This window comes from Falco cherrug, chromosome 5 (assembly GCF_023634085.1).
Source record: "Falco cherrug isolate bFalChe1 chromosome 5, bFalChe1.pri, whole genome shotgun sequence".
Lineage (NCBI taxonomy): Eukaryota > Metazoa > Chordata > Aves > Falconiformes > Falconidae > Falco > Falco cherrug.
In genome coordinates this window covers 9,114,617-9,140,331 of record NC_073701.1, presented here as the reverse complement: position 1 = coordinate 9,140,331, position 25,715 = coordinate 9,114,617, and the positions used below count along the sequence as shown (strand labels likewise).

General features: G+C 45.2%; 3 protein-coding genes across 6 annotated transcripts in view; 1 reads left to right on the top strand and 2 right to left on the bottom strand.

Moving 5' to 3' along the window:
• Positions 1 to 2,289, bottom strand: part of LOC102047600 (natural killer cells antigen CD94) — a 30,394-nt gene extending 28,105 nt beyond the window's left edge. For 2 of the 4 annotated variants that reach the window (XR_008732423.1, XM_027815019.2), the window contains exon 1: positions 1,824 to 2,283. Coding sequence is in view for 1 of the 4 variants with exons in the window: in XM_014285666.3 (XP_014141141.2) it covers positions 1,824 to 1,914 (91 nt within the window). In the remaining 3 variants the exon portion in view is untranslated. Of the gene's footprint in view, positions 1 to 1,823 lie in introns of all 4 variants that reach the window. The other 2 variants (XR_008732424.1, XM_014285666.3) reach the window with 2 other exon arrangements.
• An 8,722-nt stretch (positions 2,290 to 11,011) lies between these two features.
• On the bottom strand, positions 11,012 to 11,956 carry LOC102047763 (olfactory receptor 10R2-like). The gene has a single exon (XM_005446077.2). The coding sequence runs from the start codon at positions 11,948 to 11,950 to the stop codon at positions 11,012 to 11,014; it is 939 nt and encodes a 312-aa protein (XP_005446134.1). The 5' UTR covers positions 11,951 to 11,956.
• A 7,770-nt stretch (positions 11,957 to 19,726) lies between these two features.
• LOC102055111 (olfactory receptor 2A12-like) lies at positions 19,727 to 20,665 on the top strand. The gene has a single exon (XM_005446036.1). The coding sequence runs from the start codon at positions 19,727 to 19,729 to the stop codon at positions 20,663 to 20,665; it is 939 nt and encodes a 312-aa protein (XP_005446093.1).
• The last annotated feature ends 5,050 nt before the right edge of the window (positions 20,666 to 25,715 follow it).

Here is a 25,715-nt window from a genome sequence, read left to right as displayed (position 1 = left end):
AACTTGATGTTTGAGAAATAATGCACAGACTGTGTGGTCTCAGAATGGTGCTTTCTCATCACAACATGCTGGGGGCAAGGGATGCCATCCAGAGGGACCTTGACAGGCTTGAGAGGTGGGCTCGTGTGAACCTCGTGAAGTTCAACAAGGCCAAGGGCAAGGTCCTGTATGTGGGTCACAGCAATCCCAAGCACAAATACAGGCTGGGTGGGGATTAGATTGAGAGTAGCCCTGCAGAGAAAGACTTGAAGGTGTTAGTGGATGAGAATCTCAACGTGGGCCATCAATGTGCACTTGCAGCCCAGAAAGCCAGCCAGATCCTGGGCTGCACCAAAAAGCAGGGCCAACAGGTTGAGGGAGGTGGTTCTTCCCCTCTACTCTGCACCTGTGAGAGTACTGCATTCTGCTCTGGGGTCCCCAACAAAAGAAGGACATGGACCTGTTAGAGCAAGTCCAGAGAAGGGCCACAAAGATGATCAGAGGGCTGGAGAACCTTGTTGGTGAAGGCAGGCTGAGAGACTTGAGGTTTTCAGCTTGGAGAAGAGAAGGCTCCAGGGAGACCTTCCAGTACCTAATGGGAGCTTGCAGGAAAGCTAGAGAGGGACTTTTTACAAGGGTATGTAGCGATAGGACAAGGGGTAATTATTTTAAACTGTAAGCGGGTAGATTTAGCTTAAAGAAAGAAATTCTTTACAGTGAGGGTGGTGAGGCACTGAACAGAGAAGTTATGGCTGTCCCATCCCTGGAAGTGTTCAACGCTTCAAGACTGAGTTGGATGAGGCTCTGAACAGCCTGGTCTAGTGGAAGATGTCCCTGCACATGGTAGGGAGATTGGAACTAGATGAGCTTTAAGGTCCTTTCCAACCCAAACCATTCTATGATTTTATGAAAATATGCACATAGAAGCAGGACATCTGGAGCAGTATGAGGATTAGTGACCAGTGTCATTGGATGTTAAAGGAAAAGAAGCCCAGAGCTTAACACAAAGACAGTTCAGATTTTTACTTTTTTTTTTTTTTTTTTTTTTTTTTTTTGTCCCCCCTGAATTATACTTTGGCAGTGCTCAAAACCATAACTTAATAATATCCAAAAAAAGTATGTTCAAAAAGTGTAACATGTTAAAAAAACATAACATATGCTCATGATCAAAAAAGGTATAAATGTTTAAAACCACTGCTCTTTGAAACAGAATTCCCCAGAAAATTCCTTCTGAATCACAAGCAATTTGCCCTCTTGTTGGTAAACCTCTGCTGCAGAGCCTGACCCCACAAACAGCTAGCACTTTCCATGGTCTTTGCTCCCATGAGTTGAACCACTCAAATCTGGATATCGTCTTTGCAATTTAACACGAATTAAGCAAAATTAATTTAAATTTAGTATTTAAAATGCACTCAGCCCTTTAACAGATATAGCCATTTCAAAGACCAGTGCCCTAATTCAGGCTACAGCTTCGGAACTGAAATAAAGTGTGTCAGTTAAAGCTGATTCCGTTCTAAGTCTGAATGCAAACACAATGGAGAAATTAAATGGAACTGATCCACTTTAAAAATCAGTTCAAGTTAACATTTTGAGGTTTAGACAATTAAGACTTTGTGGAGCTTAGTATAATGCTCAGTAATATGCTTTTCTGTAAAATGATAAGACCACTATTTCAGGTATACCTTCCAAACTCTAAAAAGTTCAGGCAGAAATGACAGCAACAAAAACCAGGACACATTTATAATCAGTACAACTTTTCTGATAGTAATAACTATAATTAAAAGTATTTCCCGCCCCATCTACTTTAGCAAGAATAAATCATAAAAGATTCATAGATACTACACCTTTTTCTTTAGTTTCTTCAGGCTCTGTGATATTATCCAGTTCATGGTTGTTCTCAAACTTCAGATTAGCATATACTATTTCTTCTGTCATAGTTGGTAAAAAGAAAAAATGTCAGAAAAAAAAGGTAGAAAAATACCTAGCATTTGCAGCTAGTAAGCTTGGAAGAAAATCTACCCCTTTGCGGGGTGCCCTCATATTGCCAGTCACAAACGAAGCAGCAGGGACATCAAGATATATCTGAGCTTCCTCATTATGGTACTGACAAGAAATGTTCCTCTCTCACTGCTATATTCTCGCTCTTCCTCTTTACCTCACTTCTGCCCTCCTTGACTGGCATATACTTCTTTTGCCATTATTGAAGAAAATGCAGCCACTTTTGCAGAACTCTTAACATTAGAACTCTTCTTCTTTTGGATAGACAACATTTAATTCCCGACTACATGAGGTTCAGGCTTGAAACACAGAACTGAATAAAATGTTAGCTTTGAATAAAATGACAGCTTGGAGGCTGGCTTTCAGTTTGGACAGCTGTGCTCAGCAGTGGATTTGTGATCACACTTCAGTTTCCCTTTCCTACCAGAATGTGCTGAAAGCAAACCAGAAGGTGGACTTGCAATGTAAAGCTGGCAAGTTGTGCTCTCGCCCACAAGAAGTAGGCACTTTTATTTGAGGTTGGCACCTCAGCTAAGATCTGTCAGGGTGTTGGCTCTTGCCTTCAATGCCACCTTCCCAAAGTGACTGTCCTGAGAGCTCTAAGTCACCAAACTAGAAGGACCTCTTGACAAAGGCTACATCTCAAAAGATTTTCTTCGACTCGTTTCTCTGGCATTGATGTTTCATTTTCATTTATGTAATAATTTTCTTTGTTCTTTATTTCTTCTCCAGATCTATGGCATGAGGAAAAGCATACGCTAACACTCAGATTTTGAGATTGCACAGTAAAGTAATTCTTCAAGAAAATACATCATATATCTCCCTCACAGACATGGACACGGCTGTAGAAACTACCTTTCTCTGAAGTGAACAAACAATCCTACAGAGGAAAAGAAATGACAAGGAGACCTGGTTAGCCGAGGAAGGAGTACGTGTTTCATTGCACAAGAAACTGGGCACCTGCTCTATTGCTGTGTGCCTCCCACGAGTCTATCCATCGTTGCATTTCTCTGGAGAACAGCAATTCTTTATTATCCTGGTAAGGCAATGCTTTGCTGGACTATTGCTGTTATCCAAGGAATTGTCTAGGGCAAATTTTGTAACATGTAACAGGTTTTTAAACAGCAGAATTGAGACCATGAGACAGGATCTTCTAGAGCAAAAGCAAAATATTCAGTTGATACTGAAATATCAGAAATTCTACCTGGAGTAGAAAGGCACACAGACACACTCCTTAATGAAAACAGAAGCAGGAGAACAGATTATCTGAGGAGTTTTATGTGTCTCTTCATGATGTTTTTTAACACTTCCACAGTTGTGAAACCTTAAACATGTGTGACGAAAGCAGGATGTCTGCGGTTTCCCGTACATTTTTTGCAATTTAGGAGAAATGATGAGTGGAACAGAAACAGATTGTGCACGCATGTTACCACCTGAGTGATTAGCGCGAGGCTTACATACACTATTCTACCCCGTGTTAGGAGTGTAAAGCATTCTAAAAATAAGCAGTAGTATAAACTAATCTTCCTTTGTATTTGTGGACCTGCATAACAGAGGCTTAGGCTTTCATTTTTCATATACTGAAAAAATTAACCAATCATAATTCTTTATAACAATGCTAAAATCAAAATGTCTGGTCTAACTTAACTAAATAAATTTAGATCATTAAGATACTGGATCAGCTATGTAGTTGGAACATTAGAAAAATATGTTTAATACAAAATATCAAAAGAATAGTCAAAGTATCCAGAAACCAAACTCTAATAAAAATCAACCTGACCTTTTTGGGGGGTCTATTTTGGGTTTTTTTGTTTTGTTGGGTTTTTTTCCCCACGTGTGTTTGTTTAGGGAAGTGTTATTGGTAAACGGTTTATTTGTAAATACCTAAGATGATTTTGTGCACCAAAATAATTCTGGAGCTTTTGAAATTTTCACTCTACATCCTCTCTTAGGCATCAGGTTAAAGGATTTCAGCTTTCAGAGGATCTTCATTGATGTGAAAGAGTCAAGTCAGCACCGAGGATCTCTGAACACTATAATGTGTTCATGTAGGCATTAAGAAAAATAAACATCTCTATAATAATATATTTTTATTTATTTATTGCATATTGTAATCTAATATTTGACTACTGCTCCAGACAATCAGAAATTATAACCATTTAAGAGAAACCATACATAAAGTCTAAAATGAAAAAAGTAAAGTAAGGCTTTAACAGAAAACCTATATAGTCATCCTATCGTAGTATGACTACTTGTCAGCTGAGAAATGCTGTCTCTTCTCCATTTCTTAAATGACCCTTACACAGAGTGAGGAAAATTCTGGCTGTTTGTAGTATTTAAAAAGGACATAAATGTGAGGATTTCAACATTTATTTGTTCTAGGCAGCTGACTCCAACAGACTTCTGGACTTAGAGGAAGCCCTCGCTGATTATTTATTTGATAGAAAAGCTGTTGTGCTGCATCTCAAAATGTATTGTGAAGATCTGGAAGGCTATAAACATCCTTTGCTAGTTGGCAGTGCTGAAGGTAAATAGATTTCTTGACTGAATCTAAAACACTGAGTATTTCTGATTTGTTGCAAGCAAATATGGCTACAGTTCATTCTCCTGGAGTTCTTAAGGAAGGGAAAAATCAAAATGGAGTGAAACTCAATAACGCAAATGGCAAGGCCACATATATAGGAACTGGTAGCCAGAACTTTCTGAATCAGAAAGGGTTCAAAAAGAGATGGATCTGAGCATAATAGTATTTCCCGTGAGTGTGAGTAGGAGCTAGGAATATACTGTGGCTGTAAAGATCCCATACCAGTTACATCAGAGGATGTATGCAGGGCAAAGGTAGTAAAAATTAGGTGCTGGTATATAAAGCAATAGTGACACCACATCCAGAATACTCTACAGCATTGTTCTGATCACCAGAATTTAAGAAAGGTAGAATCTGTTTGGAATAGGTGAAGGGAAGCACTATCTGTAAAAACCGTCAGATACAGTTTCTGTTATACTTGAGCAGGCTAAATGATCTTGAATTGTTTATCCTTGCTAGTTAAAAACAAGTAATAATGTAGGAGAGTGCTGAAGAATGTTTGCCCAAGAGTTTATGAATATTTTAAAGCTGTAAATTAGAACAAAAATTTCTTACACAGGTAATGTGTAAGAACACAGGGTAAATGAAGTTCTGTAATAGCTTTTAGATAGGAGTATCCATTATAAAACAACCCTCCATGTGAGCTGATTTTACACTCTCATCGTCCTTTTTGGAATAATAGGCCTTTCCCAAAATATAGGTTGGTAGTCATACATGAAGTTCATTAATTGCTATTGCACTCATAAAAACCCATGCAAAGTCAGATACCCGGGGAAGGATCCATTCAACTATAAACTGCTTTTTTTTTCTTTTTTTTTTTTTCCACAATTAAACCACAAACCCACTATTACAAAGTAAAACCAAGCAAACAAAGGTACCAAAAGAATCCTCAAACCCCAAAATAGCGGAATACAGCAGAATTATCTGCATCCCTAAATCTCACATCTGCTCATCTGAGCATGTAATATAGCACAACTGAGGCAATACGTGACTTTGGAAGAGCTAGGGAAGTGAAAGAAATATATCAGACCTGCTGGAATATACTCAGGCCAGCAAGCTACAGTGAATAAGACCAACTAGCTGACTGCATAAGTACTTTTAAAACTCAACAGAACAATTCAGTAGCACAAAATAAAAAGCCATGAGCTTGGAAGACTAATAGTTAAAAAGACTGCTTGAAACAATAAGTTCATCTGCTGAAAATGACTGTGAAAGCTGGTCACAGGATGTGCATGGACCATTTGCATCCTGTGAGCGTGATAAACTCTGGGAAATGTTTCCTAACAGAAACGGAGACAAGCTGGTGCTCAGGCTCTGCTTCATCTGGAATCCCCTTATGGTTAAAGCATCTCTGGTCAGAAAAGTTAAATTTTCTTTCTTATTAGAAAGAATTATTGTTATTTCTGTATTTATAATAATAAAGAATATTACTATATATTACTTCTTTCTTTCTAAACCAAAATTAGAGTGCAGAAAAAGGCTGTGCTGATGATGGGAATGTGAGGCCTCTCTTGCAGGAGAATACCCTCTAGAAAGGGAAATGGTTGGCCTTTTACAGATAAAGAGGGGTTAAACATCAGTGGGAAATAAGTAGTTTAGGTTTGTGTGATATGACATCTTCTACAAAGGCAGTGACCACAGCTGGAGGCACAGGAGAGGACACCCTCAGCTCTTCTGCTTCCCACTCCAGCTAAGGGCCCCACGCTGTGACATGAGCACTTTAGTAAGAGTAAACAGAGCCACCATTACATGTGGTTTGTTCTTTTGCATGGCAAAGAACCAGCGGTAGACAGAGAGTTGCAGTCCTTCCGCGAAGGCAAGGTAGGGGCTGTCCTGTGTGCAAGGCTCTTGCTAAATCCAGTGCAGTGGTCTAATGGTACAAGGAAAGCCCTTGCAATGCCATGCGTGTGTGGGGCATGCTTCACAGGTTTTACGCAGAAAAGCATGGAGAGTCGAGTCAGGAGACAGCAACTGCCTCTCACACAGTGGGTGAGAGCACGCCATCAGTCGAGAGTTTTGTTTAAACAGTGACATCCAGAACTGTCCCAGTGGGGAAGAGTCTTCAGAGAGATTACTCAGGGTCCCCGGATGCATTTTAGTATTTGAACAGTTAAGCCCCAGAGCTGAAGCAAACCTCTTGCTCCTGGACCCCTGCAGCCTAGTCTGGCAGCTGGAAAGTCCTCTTTGGGGTCCTCCAAGTTGCGGTCCAGCTGCACCCAATAGCAAGCAGCTGTCCTGGGTCTTGGGGGACAGGGAGGAGGAGGGAAGGCAGGATGGGACATGTGTGCAGGAAACATGCTGCCAGATCAAAGATGGATGTCCTCATCTCTGGTCACTCAAGCTTAACAGCCCTTCTTGGACTCTGGCTAGAGAGTGCTGTAAAGAGTCAGTGACATCTTATTGCTGCAGCCAGGACATGGGGCACTTTGTGCTGCATGTTGGGCTAGTGTCTCCTGGCTGGCCAAAGTCGGGCAGTTGGACACAGGCAGAAAGCTCTGCAAAGCGAGGCTGTAGCACAGCCCTTGCTGAGGGGGGAGGGCACCCACCTGCCTGGAGGGCAACTGGTCCTGATGGGCACCACCTGCCTCCAGCTCAGGTTTGCACTTGGTCTGAAAGCAGCTGCAAGGGGGACAAGGGATCTCCCGCCCAGAGAATGGGCACAGGCCATGAAGGATGGCGAGGGTGAAAGTTTCTGGAAGAGCAAAGGGCCCTGGCGGTTCCTCTAGCACCGTCCCAAGGGGGAATATGGCAGCAGAGACAGCAGAGTAGCCCACAGTCCAGCCACGTTTGCCCTTCCTGGCTGGGGAGGGTGGGAAAGCACTTGGGCTCATCATGGCCAGCACCCCAATTCCCACAGCTGCCTGCCCAGGCTGAGCCTGGTGACCGGTGTCTCCACACCTTTCTTTCCGTGGCTCTCAGAGAGCCCCCAGCCTGATCCAGCCTGAGCACACCGCGCACCTTTCTTCCAGGCAAAGCACGCAAGGACAGGCCCTCCTGTGCAATCTTCCCATCGCGGGCATCTCCACTCAGGACCCTGTCAAGGCAGGGAAAGCTGCTTTCTGACAGTCTCTGTTAGCTATTTTCCCCACTTCTCCTGCTTATTTCCACGCTGCAAGGTCTTCTGCATGTAGCCTTTACGTCTAGTTTCCCCTGGAACTCCGTGGGAAGAGGGGGAAGAGGAAAGAAGGGCACATGTGCCATGGGGAAGTGTGTTGCCTGCTGTTGCATTCCACTCAAAACTGCTACCAACACATGACCCAGCTCGTTGCAGGATTTCATCATAGAGGCACAAAGCGCTTTGACTCAAGGAACAGTTCAAACAGCCTCTTCTTTCAGTCCCCCTTTGCTAACATGTTCCAGAAGCGGTTTCCAGTGGAGACAAGGGCAAAAAGATACATCCATCCCCCATTGTCTTTGCACCTCAGAGACAATACATAGCACGTAAACACATCTCTAGGACACCTGGGAAATGAACTCAGTGGCACCACAAACCCGTTGCTGGTGAAAATGCTACTGAGGATAAATACTGATGCTATGGGGAATTTCTGAAAAAAGCAGATAATCCTGACTAATAATCAGTCTCCAAAGGCAACAGTGTCCCCTGCTGCAGCGCTAGGAGATGTAAAGTATTGTCAGTACAGCAGGGCCATCAAAGGTTAAAAAACCAGCCCACATCTGCAAATTGGAAAGCAAGCCAAGAGTAACCACCGGTTTGATTCTCCCCTTTCCTGGTGTTGAGGGGTGCGTCACGAGGTAACCTGGCATGCGAAAGAGATACCTTATCTCGTACGTATGATTGCAAAACATCCTTAAATCTCACCCATACTGATATGTGTTAAAAAACGGCACCAGGATTTCTGTCTATAAAAGGCACCATATTTTGCATTTCTGTAATCGCAGGGTATTTTTTCTAGCTATGCGGCAAGACTGGAGTGGAGGAGGGGAGAATTCAAGAAAGGAAACAGCTGCAGAGAGGCAAAGGGGTCAGCAGTGGCTCACAGGTGCAGATTCAATGTTCTGGACAGCAGGGCACCCTGGAGCTGTAGAGAATCGTCGGGGGCAACATGGGACAGTGGGAGAGGACAGAGTCCCGTATTTGCTGGGGCAAGGCAGAGGCAGAGCTAGAGGGAGGGACTGGGCAAAGCCCTCTGTGTTACACCTTTCACGCATAAAGAAATGAAATGAGGCTGGTTTGGACTCCCCAGAAGGAGTTCAGCAATCCCAGCCACACTAGCACATTTTCGGGTTCCGCGTAACACCAGCGCGAGCTGAGCTTTTATTGCTGACAAGATGCCATTGACATACAGGTGTAGAAGCGCTTGTGCATGTGCTTGTGGACAGAAGGGTTATATTTATTATGGACACGAGAGTGGACAAGGCACAGGACGAGGTGTGTTCCACCTATGCACGGACGCTGCGGAGGGTCCGTGGGCTGGTAGGTAGGCGGCAGTCCCAGGGAGAGCCTGCAGCGTTCTGCTGCTGCGGCAGAAGGGCAGAGCTGCTGCCCAGGTGGTGCTGGCGGGGCTGCCCGTGGCGAGGAAGGCAGAGGAGCAGAGGTCACCATGTGTCCTTCTCTTGGGAGAGGAGCTGCCGTGGTGTTGGCTTTGCTCACAGCCCCGGGGACCTCCCCAGGTCTGTTCTGGGGGCCCTGCACAGCCAGTCCCCAACACCGTCGCCAGCGGGCACGTCAACGCTTTGCAAAAGAAGAACTGTGAACTTTTAACAGCTCCCACCGTGGCCTGTGCTGCGGCACAGCAACGGCACTGGGAATCACCGGTGCCACGTGCAGAAGCCCCGTCAGACTCGTTATCGTTGAACCGCTGCCACCTTAACGACGCCTCATGCGGCTCCTCGCCAGGCACCGCGGGACCCTCCCCTGTGCCGTTTGGGCGGGCAGCGCCTCGGCCCGCCGGCTCCGATACCCAAAGTACTGAGTAGGGCCGTGAGACCCACACGCTGGGTTCGGGCTCCGGCACCTGATCGCCTTTGTGGGAGCCCAGGCAGAGCCACCGCTGCTGCTGCTGTGGCACTTGGTGCCCGACCACTGTCAGGTAAAAGCTGGGATTTCACCCTTCGCTTATCTGAGGTTCAGTTCCCTTCTCAGCCATTTCTTCCGGAGTTCTTCCAGACACTTCTCCACCTACAGCTGCTCCCTGAAGAGCCCTTGTCACCCACCCACCTGCTCTTCCCTTCCCTGTCGTGCTCTTCAGCTCTGCCTCCCTTGACACCTCAGGGGTGACCTGATTCCTGATGGATACCCACTGTGAAATCCCTCCCCAAACACAACCCCCAAACCCGACAGTTCCCCAGGGACCAAAATGAGCAGATTCTGCTGCTGGGAGCACCACAAGTGACTGTGGGGAGGTGGCAATGGAGAAAAAGCCCCTGATTGCAAAGCATGCAAAAAATTAGCTACCATTTATGTGCTTAGATGCCCTTGTGGACCTGGCCTTTCTTAAACAAGGAGATGTAAAGCTCTTCCAACATAGCTTGTGATGGCAATCATGCCCTGTGATGTGAAGGAAGGTCTGGAAAGAAAGGCACCCGTATCTCTGGTCAGGGAGGTAAGACTTGAGGGAGGGAACTGGAAGCAAACCTCGGGCATGAGCAGCAAAGAGCCCTGAGCGAGATGCTGGATCCACATCCTGCAGATACATAACATACTGCTTCCTCAAAGTCTGCTGTGGTGTGCACAGCCAGCCCAACCTTTGGGTATGACGGTGTTTTGCTGGGTGGCAGAGCTAGGGCAGATGCTTTCCAATAGAGGAGAATCAGAGACACGTCAACTCCCTGGCTGGATTTAACAGCACCTTTGTCTCTCTCCCACCAAGACATTGTGCACAAGTTGCAACAACAATAGCAGAAATGGGGTGCAGGGCCAGGGGATCCCCAGAGGTCTCTTCCAGTCTAACTTCTTCTAGGGTCTGTGAACGCAGGAGAAAGGAAAGTGACTTCTGTGCAGTGCTCTTACAGGCCCAGCTATTCAAATGTGGTAGGTACCATGCTAATGTTTGTGCTTTTCATGCTGAAATCAGGAATGATCCACTTCAGAGAAGGCATATTTCATTATTCCCATTTCTTTTTTCCTTTTAAAATTCTGCCAGATTTTTAGTAGTCCATAGTTTAGTTTATGACATGAGTGACTTAGAAAAGGGAATTTTTCCCTTCTGCTACCTCAGCGTTCCAGAAACAGCTACAGTGAGTTTCTAGCTTTATATAAAAATAACTTTTCAATGGTCTTTTAGCTCTCTTACCAGCTCAAAACTGTAAGCAACACAGCTGGCAGCAAGTGGTGGCTGCAGGTCAGCTTTTTGTAATGCAGTTTCTCCTGTTATGGGTTATCATAGAATTATCCAGGTTGACAACCAGCATTATTCCATATTGAATTGTAGCCTACTTTTTCAGTGCCAAAGTACAGCCCATTCACACCAAAACCTCAAGGAGATCCTTTCATCTGATCCATGTGCACAATTTTCTTCCCAGTCCTTTCCGAAGGGCCATGTGCACATCCTTGTTCCTCAGGCTATAAACCACAGGGTTCAGCAAGGGAGTCACCACAGTGTAAGTGACAGAAATCAGAATGTCCTCCTTTAGGGAATGGGTGGATTTTGGCCTTAAATAGATGGTGGAGGCGCACCCAAAGTGCACAACAATAACAGTGAGATGGGAGGCACAAGTGGAAAAGGCTTTACGTTTCCCTGCAGCAGAGGGGATCTTGTGGATGGTCTTGATGATAAAAACATAGGAGAGAAGAATCAACAAGAATGAGCCAAGCACAACCACAAAACAAAAAATGAAAATTACTGTCTCAATTCCATTATTTTGTGTGCAAGCTGCCTGAATGACAGGAGCCATGTCACAGAAGAAGTGATTAATTACCTTCTCTCCACAGAAAGTCAATGTGAATATAAAGTAGGTTACTATCAGGGACACAGTAAAGCCAGTCACCATTGCAAAGGTCACTAGCTGACTACAGACTCTGTTGGTCATCAGGAATTTGTAATGTAAAGGTTTGCATATAGCCATACATCGGTCATACCCCATTGCTGTTAGAAGCATACAGTTAGTGCCTCCAAAGCCAAGAAAGAAAAACATTTGAACAGCACATCCAGTGAAAGATATGGAGTTCTGTTCTGTTATTAGATTTACCAGCATCTTGGGAATGATAGCAAATGTATAACAAGTTTCTGAAAATGAGAGAATGGAAAGGAAGACATACATGGGCATGTGAAGGTGACGATGAAGACTAATAATTGTCATTAGCAGGACATTTCCAGTGAGGGTGAGCAGGTAAGTCAAGAAAAAGAAGAAAAATAATGGAATCTGTAGATCTGGAAAATCTGAAAATCCAATCAAGATGAACTCCATCACTTTGGTCTCATTCATCATAAAGTTTCTGATCTAGAAAGAGGTCATTGAGAAAAAGAAACCGGACTTAAATGGTGAGAAAAGCAACAAAACCATTTCTCCTTCATAATCCCAAAGCACGGTATAATCCTTCATAATCCCAAAGCAGGGAGCAGTCCTCTGACACATATGGACAGTATTTCTACAGTTAAGAAATAGGAACAGTAAGTAAGATAACTTTGTTTCTTTTCAAGTTCCCTGCTTCTTTGCAAGATCTCTGTTTGGTTTAGGAATATTATTAAATGTGGTATGATAAGATATTTCTTTGCTGTTTGTTCAATATGCAGTGAAATGTTAAGAAAACCAAGTTCATTATCTTACTCCAAAGTCAGAGTAGCAGCTCGTTCTAACAGCACTGAACATACAGGGGAAAAGCACTTGGGGATTTTTTGAGGCTGAATTCTCAATGGTTTATCTCACTACATAATGAATTTTGGTGTTCTGGGACTAGAGGGTCTAAAAGTGCAAAAGTATTCAAAATCAGACAGTTCAAATACAGGGCAAAGAAAAGACTATTTTATGCTTGGAGAAAATCCTCACTGTTCATCTGACATTGTAAAATAAAATCCAGCAAGCCTTTCAACATACGAAGGATTTCTTTCTGCGGTTCAGTATTCAAAAGCTAGTAATACCCAATAAAACAAGCCACTGATTCATTCAGTTTCACTTTTAGTGCCAGTAGCACCTTATATTAACACATTTAAATATATTTTAATGTTTTAAGTAAAACCTAGCTATAATTAATGGCTTCATCACAATGCAGAGTGAACTAGGAGGAAAGGCAAACCCAGGGTACTGTTTCTTTCAAAGCAAATAGTGCTATAAAGGAGAGAAACAGGGCTAAATCCTTCATCACTGATGTCGTGCTGCGCTAGAAATCACTGGGGTCTTTATAGTTCTCAGGACCCTATGGTTCAGCTTACCTACATATATAATATCAGAATCCAAATGCTGACTTGCAGAAACTGCTGGAATTTTTTACCGAAAGAAACATACCTTTGATGACAACTCTAAGATCACAGATTGATGCAAACTTTGCTCAGCCTTGCCAGTAATGTCTTCCCTGAGATGCCAGAAGTGGTCTTTTTTATCTTCCTGACAAGGACTGGAAAGGAAAGGGGATAGACATTGTAACTACATTCCTATTGGGAGGAAAATGAGCTGTTAGAAGTGCAGGGCATAGAAGAAGTCTTCTGAATACTTGCAATTCAGGCAAGTCACACCTTTATATATCCTGTGAGACCTCTAGGGCAGAGCCTTTGTAGTAAATCAAAACCTAGGACTAATTGGTAACAGGATCATCAACGGGACATAATAAAATCCCATAAACTTCACAGTTTTAATTCAGAAATTAAAGAAAACAAATGAAGGGAAGCTTCAATGCAATTATAATTGAAAGCTCTTTTCCCCAAAAATGTTCTGTTCAAAAATATCAAAAGTGTCTTTTTTAACATTACAACTGAAAAACTGTTCAATTTTCAGGTGGATCTTAGGGAAGATTCCTTCCACACAGTCTAATGCACAAAGCCAACTAAATGCATATTTTTCAAAAATACATTAACTGTTCTTTGGAATTATTTGTAAATAGCAAAGTACATTAACATGGTAAATTCTTGTTAGCACAACTGGAGTTGCAAGTCACAAAACAAACTTCTGGGTCAGGAAATCAGTGAGTAAACCTAACGCAATATGCCTTTATGGCATAAAATAGAAACCCACGAGTTAACTCTATCGGAATTGTCATTGAAGAGCTCAGAATATAAAGAAATTCCACTTCTCAGACCTTGTCATTTAGGTTTATTTGATAGTTCATAATTTCAGTCTTCCCTGTAAACTTGGACCCGTTTTCATTAGCAACTTCTTGGTCAAATTTTCAGCAAACTACATTTTCCTTATTTTTTATATTCTAAATTTCCATATTCCAAAACTAAACAGACTGAAATAGTAAAAAAAAAAATTAAATATCAGCATAAAATGTCCAGCATTGTTCTCTGAGTTAATATAATTCAATTACAAGAAATACAAGGATATGCATTACTTCAGAGCTCCTACAACTGGGGAGTATTCCACAAGCTTTAGTGGCACGAAGTGGGAAGGCATTGAGAGAGACAACTGAGGAGTTTTCTGTGAACCAAGAAGGTGATATGGCAAGTGGGGAATGGCAAAAGAAAATAGACCAACTATATCTCCTATTGTACCTTAAGCGGAATGATAAGTGGGTCAAGGCTTTCCTTGGTACAAGGATAATCATTCGATGTGCATTGGCACATCTACGAATGACAGTTTGTTTTCAGTCCAGAAGGCTGATCAAGCATCAGACCACAGTGTTACCTAAAATTCCTGCTGTGCTTTTAGGCTTCGGATTTTGATTGGAAACTATCGTGCAGTGTTGCTATGGTCTGAGGGACTGTAGTCCAGAAGGAGCTCCTGAACTCGATGGGTGCAGGATCAGGCTCCAGTCATGGCCTTCCTTTCCCAAAACACCAGGAGATTGCCTTAAAACCATGTAGACGCACTTTTCAGTAAACTTGGAAGAGTTCAGCAGCCATTCAGAAGGACTTGCATCATGTTTGCAAGCTTTCCTGTCCAACCATAACCTCAAGAAATTTTAATATAGCTAAGATTATTAGGAAATCCAGTGATGCCATAAGGTTAGACTTTAACAGAACCATGGACATCAGAAGATCTTCAAGAGAAAATAAGCACTCACAACACTGGTTAACACCACAACAGCTGCAGAGCTGAGGTCCGAGGCACTGTTGAACCTCATCTGTCTCATGGGTCCTTCCAAAATATCCAAGTCAGGGCTAGAAACCAGTCAAGGAGCAAGGTATGCACCTTTTTCACCTCACCTCTCTCCCCAGCTCTGGCTATAGACACTTGGAAACCCTTCCAAGGCAGCCCAGCTGGCACTCGCCAAACCTCCTGTGGCTGCATTGACTGTCAGAGGGGCCTTGGTCAATCTTTGACTGTAGCAGGATGCATTCTGGATGGGACCACGTTCATCGAAGGCATAGGAGCCTCACTGCTGGTCCCTTTTGGGAGGATGAGAGCTACACTGGGTAGGTTGCACCAGTGGCAAGGCTGAGGAGGTGTCAGCAGTTAAGTGGGAACCTGGGGCATGAATCAAAGCTAGCATTGTCTCAGGTGACATTGCATGCCTGGGAGAGAGGAGCTGTAAAGCTCAGCACCTTATGAATAATGAGGCAATAGGGACACTGATTATAGGGCATAATAAGGCCAGGGATCTTCATAAGTGGAGTGAAATTGTGATGTAGGAGGACTAGCAGACTGAAGGAGGACAGAATGGGACTAAATATCCTGGAATGTGGCATTCTAATTCCATCACTGAATTAGAGGCCGTGAACAGCAAGGAAGGTGGATTTCCATGAGTCTAGCATCAACCTTAACCTTTGCACAGTGAGCTGGTGATGTCTTGTTCTGCCCACTATGTGTGGCCACTATCTTCCTCCTGCTCATGGCAACACTACAAGAGTAGGAGCTGGCCAGAGCTTTGAAATCAAACCTTCTCCCCTCCCACCCTGAAGAGAGCATCCCAAAAGTTACACTTGGTAGGTTTTCCTAGAACACACGTGTTCTGCACAGGGGAGGGTGATGAGATGGGAGAAGGAGATGGTGCCAGGTTTCTTCTGGATCTCAGTAAGAATGGCTTAATACATGATTTAATAAAACTGCTGTTGTAGTGAGATAGAGTAGGAAAAGACTTATAGGTAGCAAGTAAATCTTATGTCCCTTCAGATTCTGGGTACCCTGCATTCATGCAGCATTGGGCAGACCCCAGATGGATTTTCCCTTGGCACGCTGTACAGATCCCGTCTGTGGAGAAATTCCTCCTTATTTGGTCATTCAAGATATTGTACAATTTTTCTTAGAGGAAAACAACTCTATTCATAAAGGATGTTCACATGAGGGCTTCTTGCTGCACTTTAGAGGGAGGGCCACGCAGGTGGTGCAATCTCTGGTACTAAGCAGTAGCTTCTGCAGGCTCGTCTGTTACAATCACCAACCAAAGTTTATCCTGCAGCCAAGGGACGTGTGTGGGGACACAGCCTGAAGGCCATGCTGTGCATACAGCAGAGCACAGACCTACGCCGGCTCAGGTTGTTCTGTGGATCACCAGCTCCTTGCCGTACAGTGGCCCCCCAGTCAGGATCTCTACAACAGGCTGACAAACTGCAAGGTAGCTCAGCAACTAGAACAGATCCAGATGTTGAGGGGATGGTTAAACAAAGGGCTTCAAAGTGAATCTCTCAGCTATTCCTGTGCTTACAGCATTCTTGATCCTTTTGGGCACCTCCCAATCTACCCTAGTAGTCCCAGCTTCCTCATTCCTGCGTTCCCTTCCCTCCCTCCTTGCCCCACTTTGGCCCCTGCAGCAGCGCTCGGATAAGCATCCTTGGCAGCCCTTGGGGAAGCAGCCCCCTCCCTGCGTTCTGTGGCATTCCCCCAGCGCAGGGTGCTGTAGCCAGGACAAGGCAGTCAGACACAAGAACAGCCGCTGTAACAGAGCACGCTGCACACACTGCTTCTGAGAGAGAGGCTCGGGAGAAAACGAGCTTGGTCTCCTGCCTCTTACAGGCAGCATTTCACATCGACAGTCTTCAGCATTGGGCCCTCTCCAGACTCATTTTCCCAGTGTTGAAAGGGTTAGGTTGTATGGTTAAAGGTTCATCTCCACAAACACAAAGGAGTACGAAGGAGCGATGGCAGAAAAAGGGTCCCCAGTAACCTCAGCAGGTGCTCCAGCACCCTGATGTGGCTTGTCCCAGGGCTGTCACAGGAGAGGGGTCAACCACGTTGTCTGGGTATGAGACCCACCAGACAAGTATTGATTCTCCCCCACTAACCTCAAAGACTGAAGGGGGGAATGCGCTTCCTTGGCCATGCCCTGCACCTGAACACCTGCTGTAGACAAAAATATAGCTTAGACTATGAATGTTCACAGGTAGCAACACCTGATGAGGTGCATGTGTACAGCAAGGTCTGTGGGTGAACGTTTGAAACTGAATTCCGAACTGTCAAGCAGAATCCTGCTACTTGCTAATTGCAACCATTATTGGGCTGGTTGTAAATTTTGTTAACACCTGGAATAAGCAAATTGGCATGTCCTGAATCCCGCAATTAGTAAAGAGATAGGAGACAGAACCATTAATTAGCAGGCTGATCAGGCATTGTACTACTCACATAGACAATTTAGATTGGGGAAACTGAGGGCGGCAGGTTTCAGAAAGAAGAGGTGATGCCAGAAAGAAGGGTTCACAAAAAGAAAAAGGGATCTTGAGAAGAAGAAGGGGACCCAGAAATAAAAAGGCGACGACCCTGGCTGGAGGAAGTATCCTGGAGGTGAAGGAAGATCTTGGAGACCAGAGAGCCACATGGAGACAAATGCCAGGGGATGCCCAGGGACCTTGACCACCAACCTCTGAAACTAGTGATGGTGAGCAGCTGCACAGAAGGAACCCAACGTGACTTTCTGCCTGAATTTCCCAGGCCTGCAGTAAACTCCATGCTGGGAAGGGAAGTTGTGGTCTCTGGGTTGTAGCACTGTGTATGTGCAAAAACTGATCTGCTCACAAGTATGAGTGTGGGTGTGCATGTGTGTGTGAGAGAGAAATAATCAACTAGGGGCTAATCTTGTTGGTTGTTAAATAAACCCCATGATCCAAATACTCTACAGGTTGTTGTTTATTCTGACTTGCTCACGATACCACCACAGCCTGTCCCATCTTCTTCTTAAGTTCCATTTCTCGTTTCCTGAGGGAGGACGTCTCTACTTAGTGTGTAAGGTCTAAGCACCAGCAACCGGAAAGGGAGCCTGGGCCACAGAGGACCATGGACCGGAGGCACCAGCAGCTGTGGAGACTGCAGTGAGTGCGCATTGTGAGGGTGTGTGTGTCAGGGAGTACAGCCTCTGGTGAGCATCAGGCTGGACTAGTCAGCAGCTAGAATAAGGGTTTTGGGATCCAGGGACTGGAGTGGCCACAGGTCTGGGCCAGATGTTGAAGAGACCAGAGGGTCTGAGACAGCTACTGGGTGGCCCAGAGAGGCCCAAGCCAGCTATGGGAGACACCAGGGAATCTAGCAGGGTTGGAGGCCTGGAACAGCTATTGAAGAGACCTGTTTGTGTATGTGTGGTTTTACCCCAAGGGAGCTGGTAAACCATGGGATCCTGAGGACAAAGACTGGATAGGCTGTCTAAGGTCAGCTACTGATGGGACCCATATGGCTTCTGCATATGTATAGATCTTCCACTGAGTGTCTTTCACCCTGATTAGCCCGAGAGGGAACAGGATCAAGGCTGTTTATGCTGTGGAGGCTTTGTTTTCAATCAGTGTGGCTCTGTGTGACAGGGCATATGTATGTATGTGTGCATATCTACGATGAGTGCCAGCTGGAAAACACATGCTCAGCCTCTCTATTTGGCCAAACGTGGGGATGTGGAGCTGCAGCAGTGTACTGCATCGAGATACTAGATTTGGCAACTCCTAACCGCAGGTTTTATCCTATACTAGTATCTCAGCAACAAAAAGCTCTATACGCTGTTGGAGGCAGGGAAGTTCTATGAGTCAGCAAAGACATAAAGGGGAAAGTGATGAAGGAGACCATGTTTAAGAGAAAAGAAACCCATATGAATGAAGGGCCAGTAAGTACAGTGCTGTGCAAGAACAATGTCACATCCATTTCAGAATAAAGTTATGTTTATTTTCTGGAAGGATCCCCAGAGTTCAGGTATGTAACTCTGGGGATTTATACTTGAGATTAATTTTTGTGCTGCCTGTTGGCAATCAAAACGGTGTCCCTTCAGACACATTAGTCAGAAAACTTTGGCTTTAAAAACAAATGAACATAGAGAGATGAACAGAATGGAACAGCTCTTTGTTTTGCCTGTTGTCTGAGAAAGTACACAGAACTTTGTAATAAGGTTTTCCTGATTAAAAAAACCACAGAGCTGAACAAATCACATTTTTCCAGATGCTACAGGTAAGGAAACTCTTGTGTATAAATTTAAGTAACATTCTTTTAGCAATAATTATGTGCTGTACATCCCAGTGTAGCTCTCAGTTTGTTCAGCAATCTGAAGTGAAGTTAGATATAGAATAATGGATCAAGCAACCGAGGATTCAGTATGAATGCATTTTGCTAAGGTAAAGAGGACTTACCAATAGATTAGAAATGTTAATTGGTTTAATGGTAAAACTGGAATTATTCTGTGAACTGTGGGTTCATTTTAATATTTTTAATCTTAATTTTTTTAAAATAAATATTTAAATTTATTATTTTTTTATTTAAAAATATTTTTTAAAATAAAAAACATAATTTAAAACAGCTCCTTTGAAGATATTCTGACTTCCCCTTAATTGACACCTGCAATCTTCATCATCATAGACAGCTGTTATTTTCTCCAACAGAGAACCCCCATGCCCCAAAAGAAAAAAACAACAGCTCAGAAAAAGAAAAACATTAAAGGCAAACTAGGCAGTAAAGTTGTGCAAGATTGCTCAGAACTGCTCAAAGTTTGTGCAGAGATTAGAGCTTGCAGTTCAGGTCTATATCACTCAGCATGGTGAGGGTAGTATGCACCTTCCACTGGGGTCAGAAAGAAAAACAAGGAGCAGGGAGCTGCAGTGTAAAAGGGGAGCAACGTTCTTAGGAAAACTCAATTTTCTTTCCTTTTCCTTCTCCTTCCATTGCAGATCTCCCTGGCCGCAGTTTGTGCTGCCTCATCTCCAGTACAGCATGCAGAATGAAACGACTGTCACAGAATTCATCCTCCTGGGGTTCTCCAGCAGCCCAGCCCTGCAGCTCTGCCTCTTTGGCCTTTTCTCTGTCCTCTACTCTGCCACTCTGATGGGAAACACACTTGTCTTTGTGCTTATTTGCCTGGACCACCGCCTCCACAGTCCCATGTACTTCTTCCTCTGCCACCTCTCCATCCTGGACATCTGCCTTGCCTCCAACAATGTCCCCCTTATGTTGAGGAACCTCCTCGGACAAGGCAGAACCATCTCCTTTGCTGGGTGTGGGACACAGACACATCTCTATTTAATCTTTGCACTTACGGAGTGCGTACTGCTGGCCATGATGTCTTATGATCGCTATGTGGCAATCTGCTATCCCCTCCGCTATGCCCTCATCATGAACTGGAGGGTGTGCCTCACCCTTGCCGCAGTTTCATGGGCTTTTGGGTTCATATTTGGTACACTGCAAGCCTCTCTTGCTTTACACCTGCCCTTCTGTGGTCTCTACGAGGTTGACAACTTCTTCTGTGAAATCCTTGCTGTCTTAAGGCTGGCCTGCACTGACACAACTGCCAATAAAGTCCTGATCTTTGCTATCTGTGTGTGCTTTCTCCTCTGCCCTTTAGCTTTAATCCTATTTTCCTATCTGCACATCCTGGCCAACATTTTGTGCATCCGCTCTGCAACAGGATGGCACAAAACCTTTTCCACCTGTGGCTCCCACCTGACCATGGTGGGTCTGTTTTATGGAAACGCTATCTTCATGTACATGGGGCCTGGGAGCAGTAACTCATCTGGGAGGGAGAAAGTCCTTTCCCTTTTCTACAGTCTCATCAGCCCCAGTTTGAACCCCCTGATTTACAGCCTGAGGAACAAGCAGGTGAAAGAAGCCTTGCTGAAGCTTCAGAGAAGGAGAAGAGTCTTACATTCCGTGTAGCCTGGGCTCTGGGCTTTCATTTACTGCCTGTCTTTCTGCTCTTTCTTCTTGAGCAATTCAGGTATTTCTCACTGAATTTTAAGGGATTAAAATGTAACACGAGGTTATTCAAGTGCATTTTTGTCTGTTTCTTTGTATAGTCTCATGGATATCATAACACAAAATGCCTAATTATTATTCCTTTTATTAGAAATAAGTAATTATTCCTTATATGCAGCTGTCCTAGGCACATAGTACATTTTACCAGAACTATTGACTCAGCTGGAAAAAGCGGTTTGTCTTCTCAGTTCTAAATAGCAGTCAAAATAAACTGCTGTGTAGCAGGCTTTTTTTTAAGTGTATCAGTTGATCTAATAAGATATTCTTTTTCTTGACCATATTTGTATTGCCTTTGTCCTTAGGATGCTAGAGCATCAACTCTTTTATCAGAAAGAAAAAGAAAGAAAACATGATGCTCATGGGCTTTGCTTCTCGGGAGGGTGAACAAGCCTGTGAAGGGTTCAGCTTCTTCACACTTTTGAGTCTGACACCTCCCATGCAGGAAATGGACAGGACCACCACTGCAGTGCAGAAACTAGCTGTGTGTGGTTTTGCCAGGCTGCAGTTCCTCACACCGAGCTAGCTGAGGTATCTGCACTCTGCAGCATAGCTCTGGCATTGACCCTGACTCAGGAGGTAGGCTCTTAGCACCCTCCCATTTACCCACATTTCAAATGTCTTTCTTCTTGGGGCTCTGTTTGCTGACAGCTGTGCTTTGGAAAATATTCCCTGGTCTCTGTGTTGACACTTCTAACTAGAAGGTTTAACAGTTAAGAAGTTCCATCAGTCTCTCAGCTTTCATGGGATTAATCACCTGCAGGATCATTCCTTCCAGGAAATAAGGCTGCTAACAGGGATGGAGTTTCAAAAGGGACTACACTGAACATGTAATTCCTCTGGATCTTTCTACACGGCACAAGTTTAAAGGAGAAGAAAAAAAATCTTCTTACCAGTCACCCTAAACAAGCCTTTGAAGGTTCCTGCTTTATGTGTTCATTCAGGAGAACAAATGCAGGTACCTGTGATTGAAAAGTTCCTGTGAAATATGAAGCAGTTGTGACAGCTGTCCTCTTTCAAAAGAAGAGAAATGGGAAAGCTAGCACCCTTTGAGCAGCAGGAGCCAGCCATGGCTGCGTTCCCTGATATGAACACACTAAATGTCAAAAATTGATCAGCTGCTTCCCATGTGGTTTGAACACTTTTTCATCTACTAGATGAGACTATTGCTGATGTTCCACCCCTGAGCACTGATAAACCAGATACATTAGTCTATGCCTACTTGAATCCTGTAGACATTTGGCTTTTTCTACTGAACATGCAAAAATCAGAACTGAAAACCAGAAAAAGCACATTAAAATCAAACCAAATTCACAGTTGTATTTATAAAGCGAGACACTCGTAGCTTTTTCTGGAACACTGAGGTAACAGAAGGGGAAAATTCCCTTTTCTAAGGCATCCATGTCATAAACTAAACTATGGACTACTAAAAATCTGGGAGAATTTTAAAAGGAAAAAAGAGATGGGAGTAATGAAATGTGCCTTCTCTGAAGTGGATCATTCCTGATTTCAGGAAGAAAAGCATCAGCATTAGCATGGTACCTACAACAGTTGGATAGCTGGGCCTGTAAGAGAGCTGCACAGCATTCACTTTCCTTTCTTATTTCCACGCTGTATTTCAGTTCAGAGCCAGAGGTAATTCCTGCACACACAGACTCATAGAAGTTAGACTGGAAGAGACCTCTGGGGATCCCCTGGCCCAGCACCCCATTTCTGAAGCAGACTGCCTCCTGACACATGCTCCTCTCCACGACTGTGTCATTCTTGCCAGGTCCTGAGATTACCACTGTGGTCCTGAGCAACGCTATTTGGTTCCTCATTTTGTTCCACCCTGCAGAGGAAAGAAGCAGAATGGCTTGTCTTTACCACCCAGCTGGGTGTAGAGCCATTCAGTGAAATATCAGTCTCCTTCAGGCCAATTCAGGATGGCCTCTCCTCCTGGAACAAAGCCTCTGGAGTTTCATTGGACTTATGGCACAGTGTGCCCCTGGGACCCCGACCAGTGGCTGATAGCTCCATGTCCATTTACGCTCCATTCAAGCTGACACTGTCGGAGAGTGCAGCTGGGCTTGTACCTCTTCTCCTCTTGGCTGCTGGGTGTGAGAATGAGGAATGCCTTGTTCATCTGGAGAACACCAGTTCTCTGAATGCAGAGACACAGGCTGACTCCTTTACACCCTTCCACCTTATGTTGGTACATTACACTCAGTAAACCCAAAGCATGGCCAGGGAAACGGACAACAGTGACTGTGACTTGCTCTTGCTACTGTGACTTGCGCTCAATGTCCTGGTGGGAGAGAGACAAAGGTGCTGTTAAATCCAGCCAGGGAGCTGACATGTCTCTGATTCTCCTCTATTGGAAAGCATCTGCCCTAGCTCTGCCACCCAGCAAAACACCGTCATACCCAAAGGCTGGGCTGGCTGTGCACACCACAGCAGACTTTGAGGAAGCAGTATGTTATGTATCTGCAGGATGTGGATCCAGCATCTCGCTCAGGGCTCTTTGCTGCTCATGCCCGAGGTTTGCTTCCAGTTCCCTCCCTCAAGTCTTACCTCCCTGACCAGAGATACGGGTGCCTTTCTTTCCAGACCTTCCTTCACATCACAGGGCATGATTGCCATCACAAGCTATGTTGGAAGAGCTTTACATCTCCTTGTTTAAGAAAGGCCAGGTCCACAAGGGCATCTAAGCACATAAATGGTAGCTAATTTTTTGCATGCTTTGCAATCAGGGGCTTTTTCTCCATTGCCACCTCCCCACAGTCACTTGTGGTGCTCCCAGCAGCAGAATCTGCTCATTTTGGTCCCTGGGGAACTGTCGGGTTTGGGGGTTGTGTTTGGGGAGGGATTTCACAGTGGGTATCCATCAGGAATCAGGTCACCCCTGAGGTGTCAAGGGAGGCAGAGCTGAAGAGCACGACAGGGAAGGGAAGAGCAGGTGGGTGGGTGACAAGGGCTCTTCAGGGAGCAGCTGTAGGTGGAGAAGTGTCTGGAAGAACTCCGGAAGAAATGGCTGAGAAGGGAACTGAACCTCAGATAAGCGAAGGGTGAAATCCCAGCTTTTACCTGACAGTGGTCGGGCACCAAGTGCCACAGCAGCAGCAGCGGTGGCTCTGCCTGGGCTCCCACAAAGGCGATCAGGTGCCGGAGCCCGAACCCAGCGTGTGGGTCTCACGGCCCTACTCAGTACTTTGGGTATCGGAGCCGGCGGGCCGAGGCGCTGCCCGCCCAAACGGCACAGGGGAGGGTCCCGCGGTGCCTGGCGAGGAGCCGCATGAGGCGTCGTTAAGGTGGCAGCGGTTCAACGATAACGAGTCTGATGGGGCTTCTGCACGTGGCACCGGTGATTCCCAGTGCCGTTGCTGTGCCGCAGCACAGGCCACGGTGGGAGCTGTTAAAAGTTCACAGTTCTTCTTTTGCAAAGCGTTGACGTGCCCGCTGGCGACGGTGTTGGGGACTGGCTGTGCAGGGCCCCCAGAACAGACCTGGGGAGGTCCCCGGGGCTGTGAGCAAAGCCAACACCACGGCAGCTCCTCTCCCAAGAGAAGGACACATGGTGACCTCTGCTCCTCTGCCTTCCTCGCCACGGGCAGCCCCGCCAGCACCACCTGGGCAGCAGCTCTGCCCTTCTGCCGCAGCAGCAGAACGCTGCAGGCTCTCCCTGGGACTGCCGCCTACCTACCAGCCCACGGACCCTCCGCAGCGTCCGTGCATAGGTGGAACACACCTCGTCCTGTGCCTTGTCCACTCTCGTGTCCATAATAAATATAACCCTTCTGTCCACAAGCACATGCACAAGCGCTTCTACACCTGTATGTCAATGGCATCTTGTCAGCAATAAAAGCTCAGCTCGCGCTGGTGTTACGCGGAACCCAAAAATGTGCTAGTGTGGCTGGGATTGCTGAACTCCTTCTGGGGAGTCCAAACCAGCCTCATTTCATTTCTTTATGCGTGAAAGGTGTAACACAGAGGGCTTTGCCCAGTCCCTCCCTCTAGCTCTGCCTCTGCCTTGCCCCAGCAAATACGGGACTCTGTCCTCTCCCACTGTCCCATGTTGCCCCCGACGATTCTCTACAGCTCCAGGGTGCCCTGCTGTCCAGAACATTGAATCTGCACCTGTGAGCCACTGCTGACCCCTTTGCCTCTCTGCAGCTGTTTCCTTTCTCGAATTCTCCCCTCCTCCACTCCAGTCTTGCCGCATAGCTAGAAAAAATACCCTGCAATTACAGAAATGTAAAATATGGTGCCTTTTATAGACAGAAATCCTGGTGCCGTTTTTTAACACATATCAGTATGGGTGAGATTTAAGGATGTTTTGCAATCATACGTACGAGATAAGGTATCTCTTTCGCATGCCAGGTTACCTCGTGACGCACCCCTCAACACCAGGAAAGGGGAGAATCAAACCGGTGGTTACTCTTGGCTTGCTTTCCAATTTGCAGATGTGGGCTGGTTTTTTAACCTTTGATGGCCCTGCTGTACTGACAATACTTTACATCTCCTAGCGCTGCAGCAGGGGACACTGTTGCCTTTGGAGACTGATTATTAGTCAGGAATACCTGCTTTTTTCAGAAATTCCCCATAGCATCAGTATTTATCCTCAGTAGCATTTTCACCAGCAACAGGTTTGTGGTGCCACTGAGTTCATTTCCCAGGTGTCCTAGAGATGTGTTTACGTGCTATGTATTGTCTCTGAGGTGCAAAGACAATGGGGGATGGATGTGTCTTTGCCCTTGTCTCCACTGGAAACCGCTTCTGGAACATGTTAGCAAAGGGGGACTGAAAGAAGAGGCTGTTTGAACTGTTCCTTGAGTCAAAGTGCTTTGTGCCTCTATGATGAAATCCTGCAACGAGCTGGGTCATGTGTTGGTAGCAGTTTTGAGTGGAATGCAACAGCAGGCAACACACTTCCCCATGGCACATGTGCCCTTCTTTCCTCTTCCCCCTCTTCCCA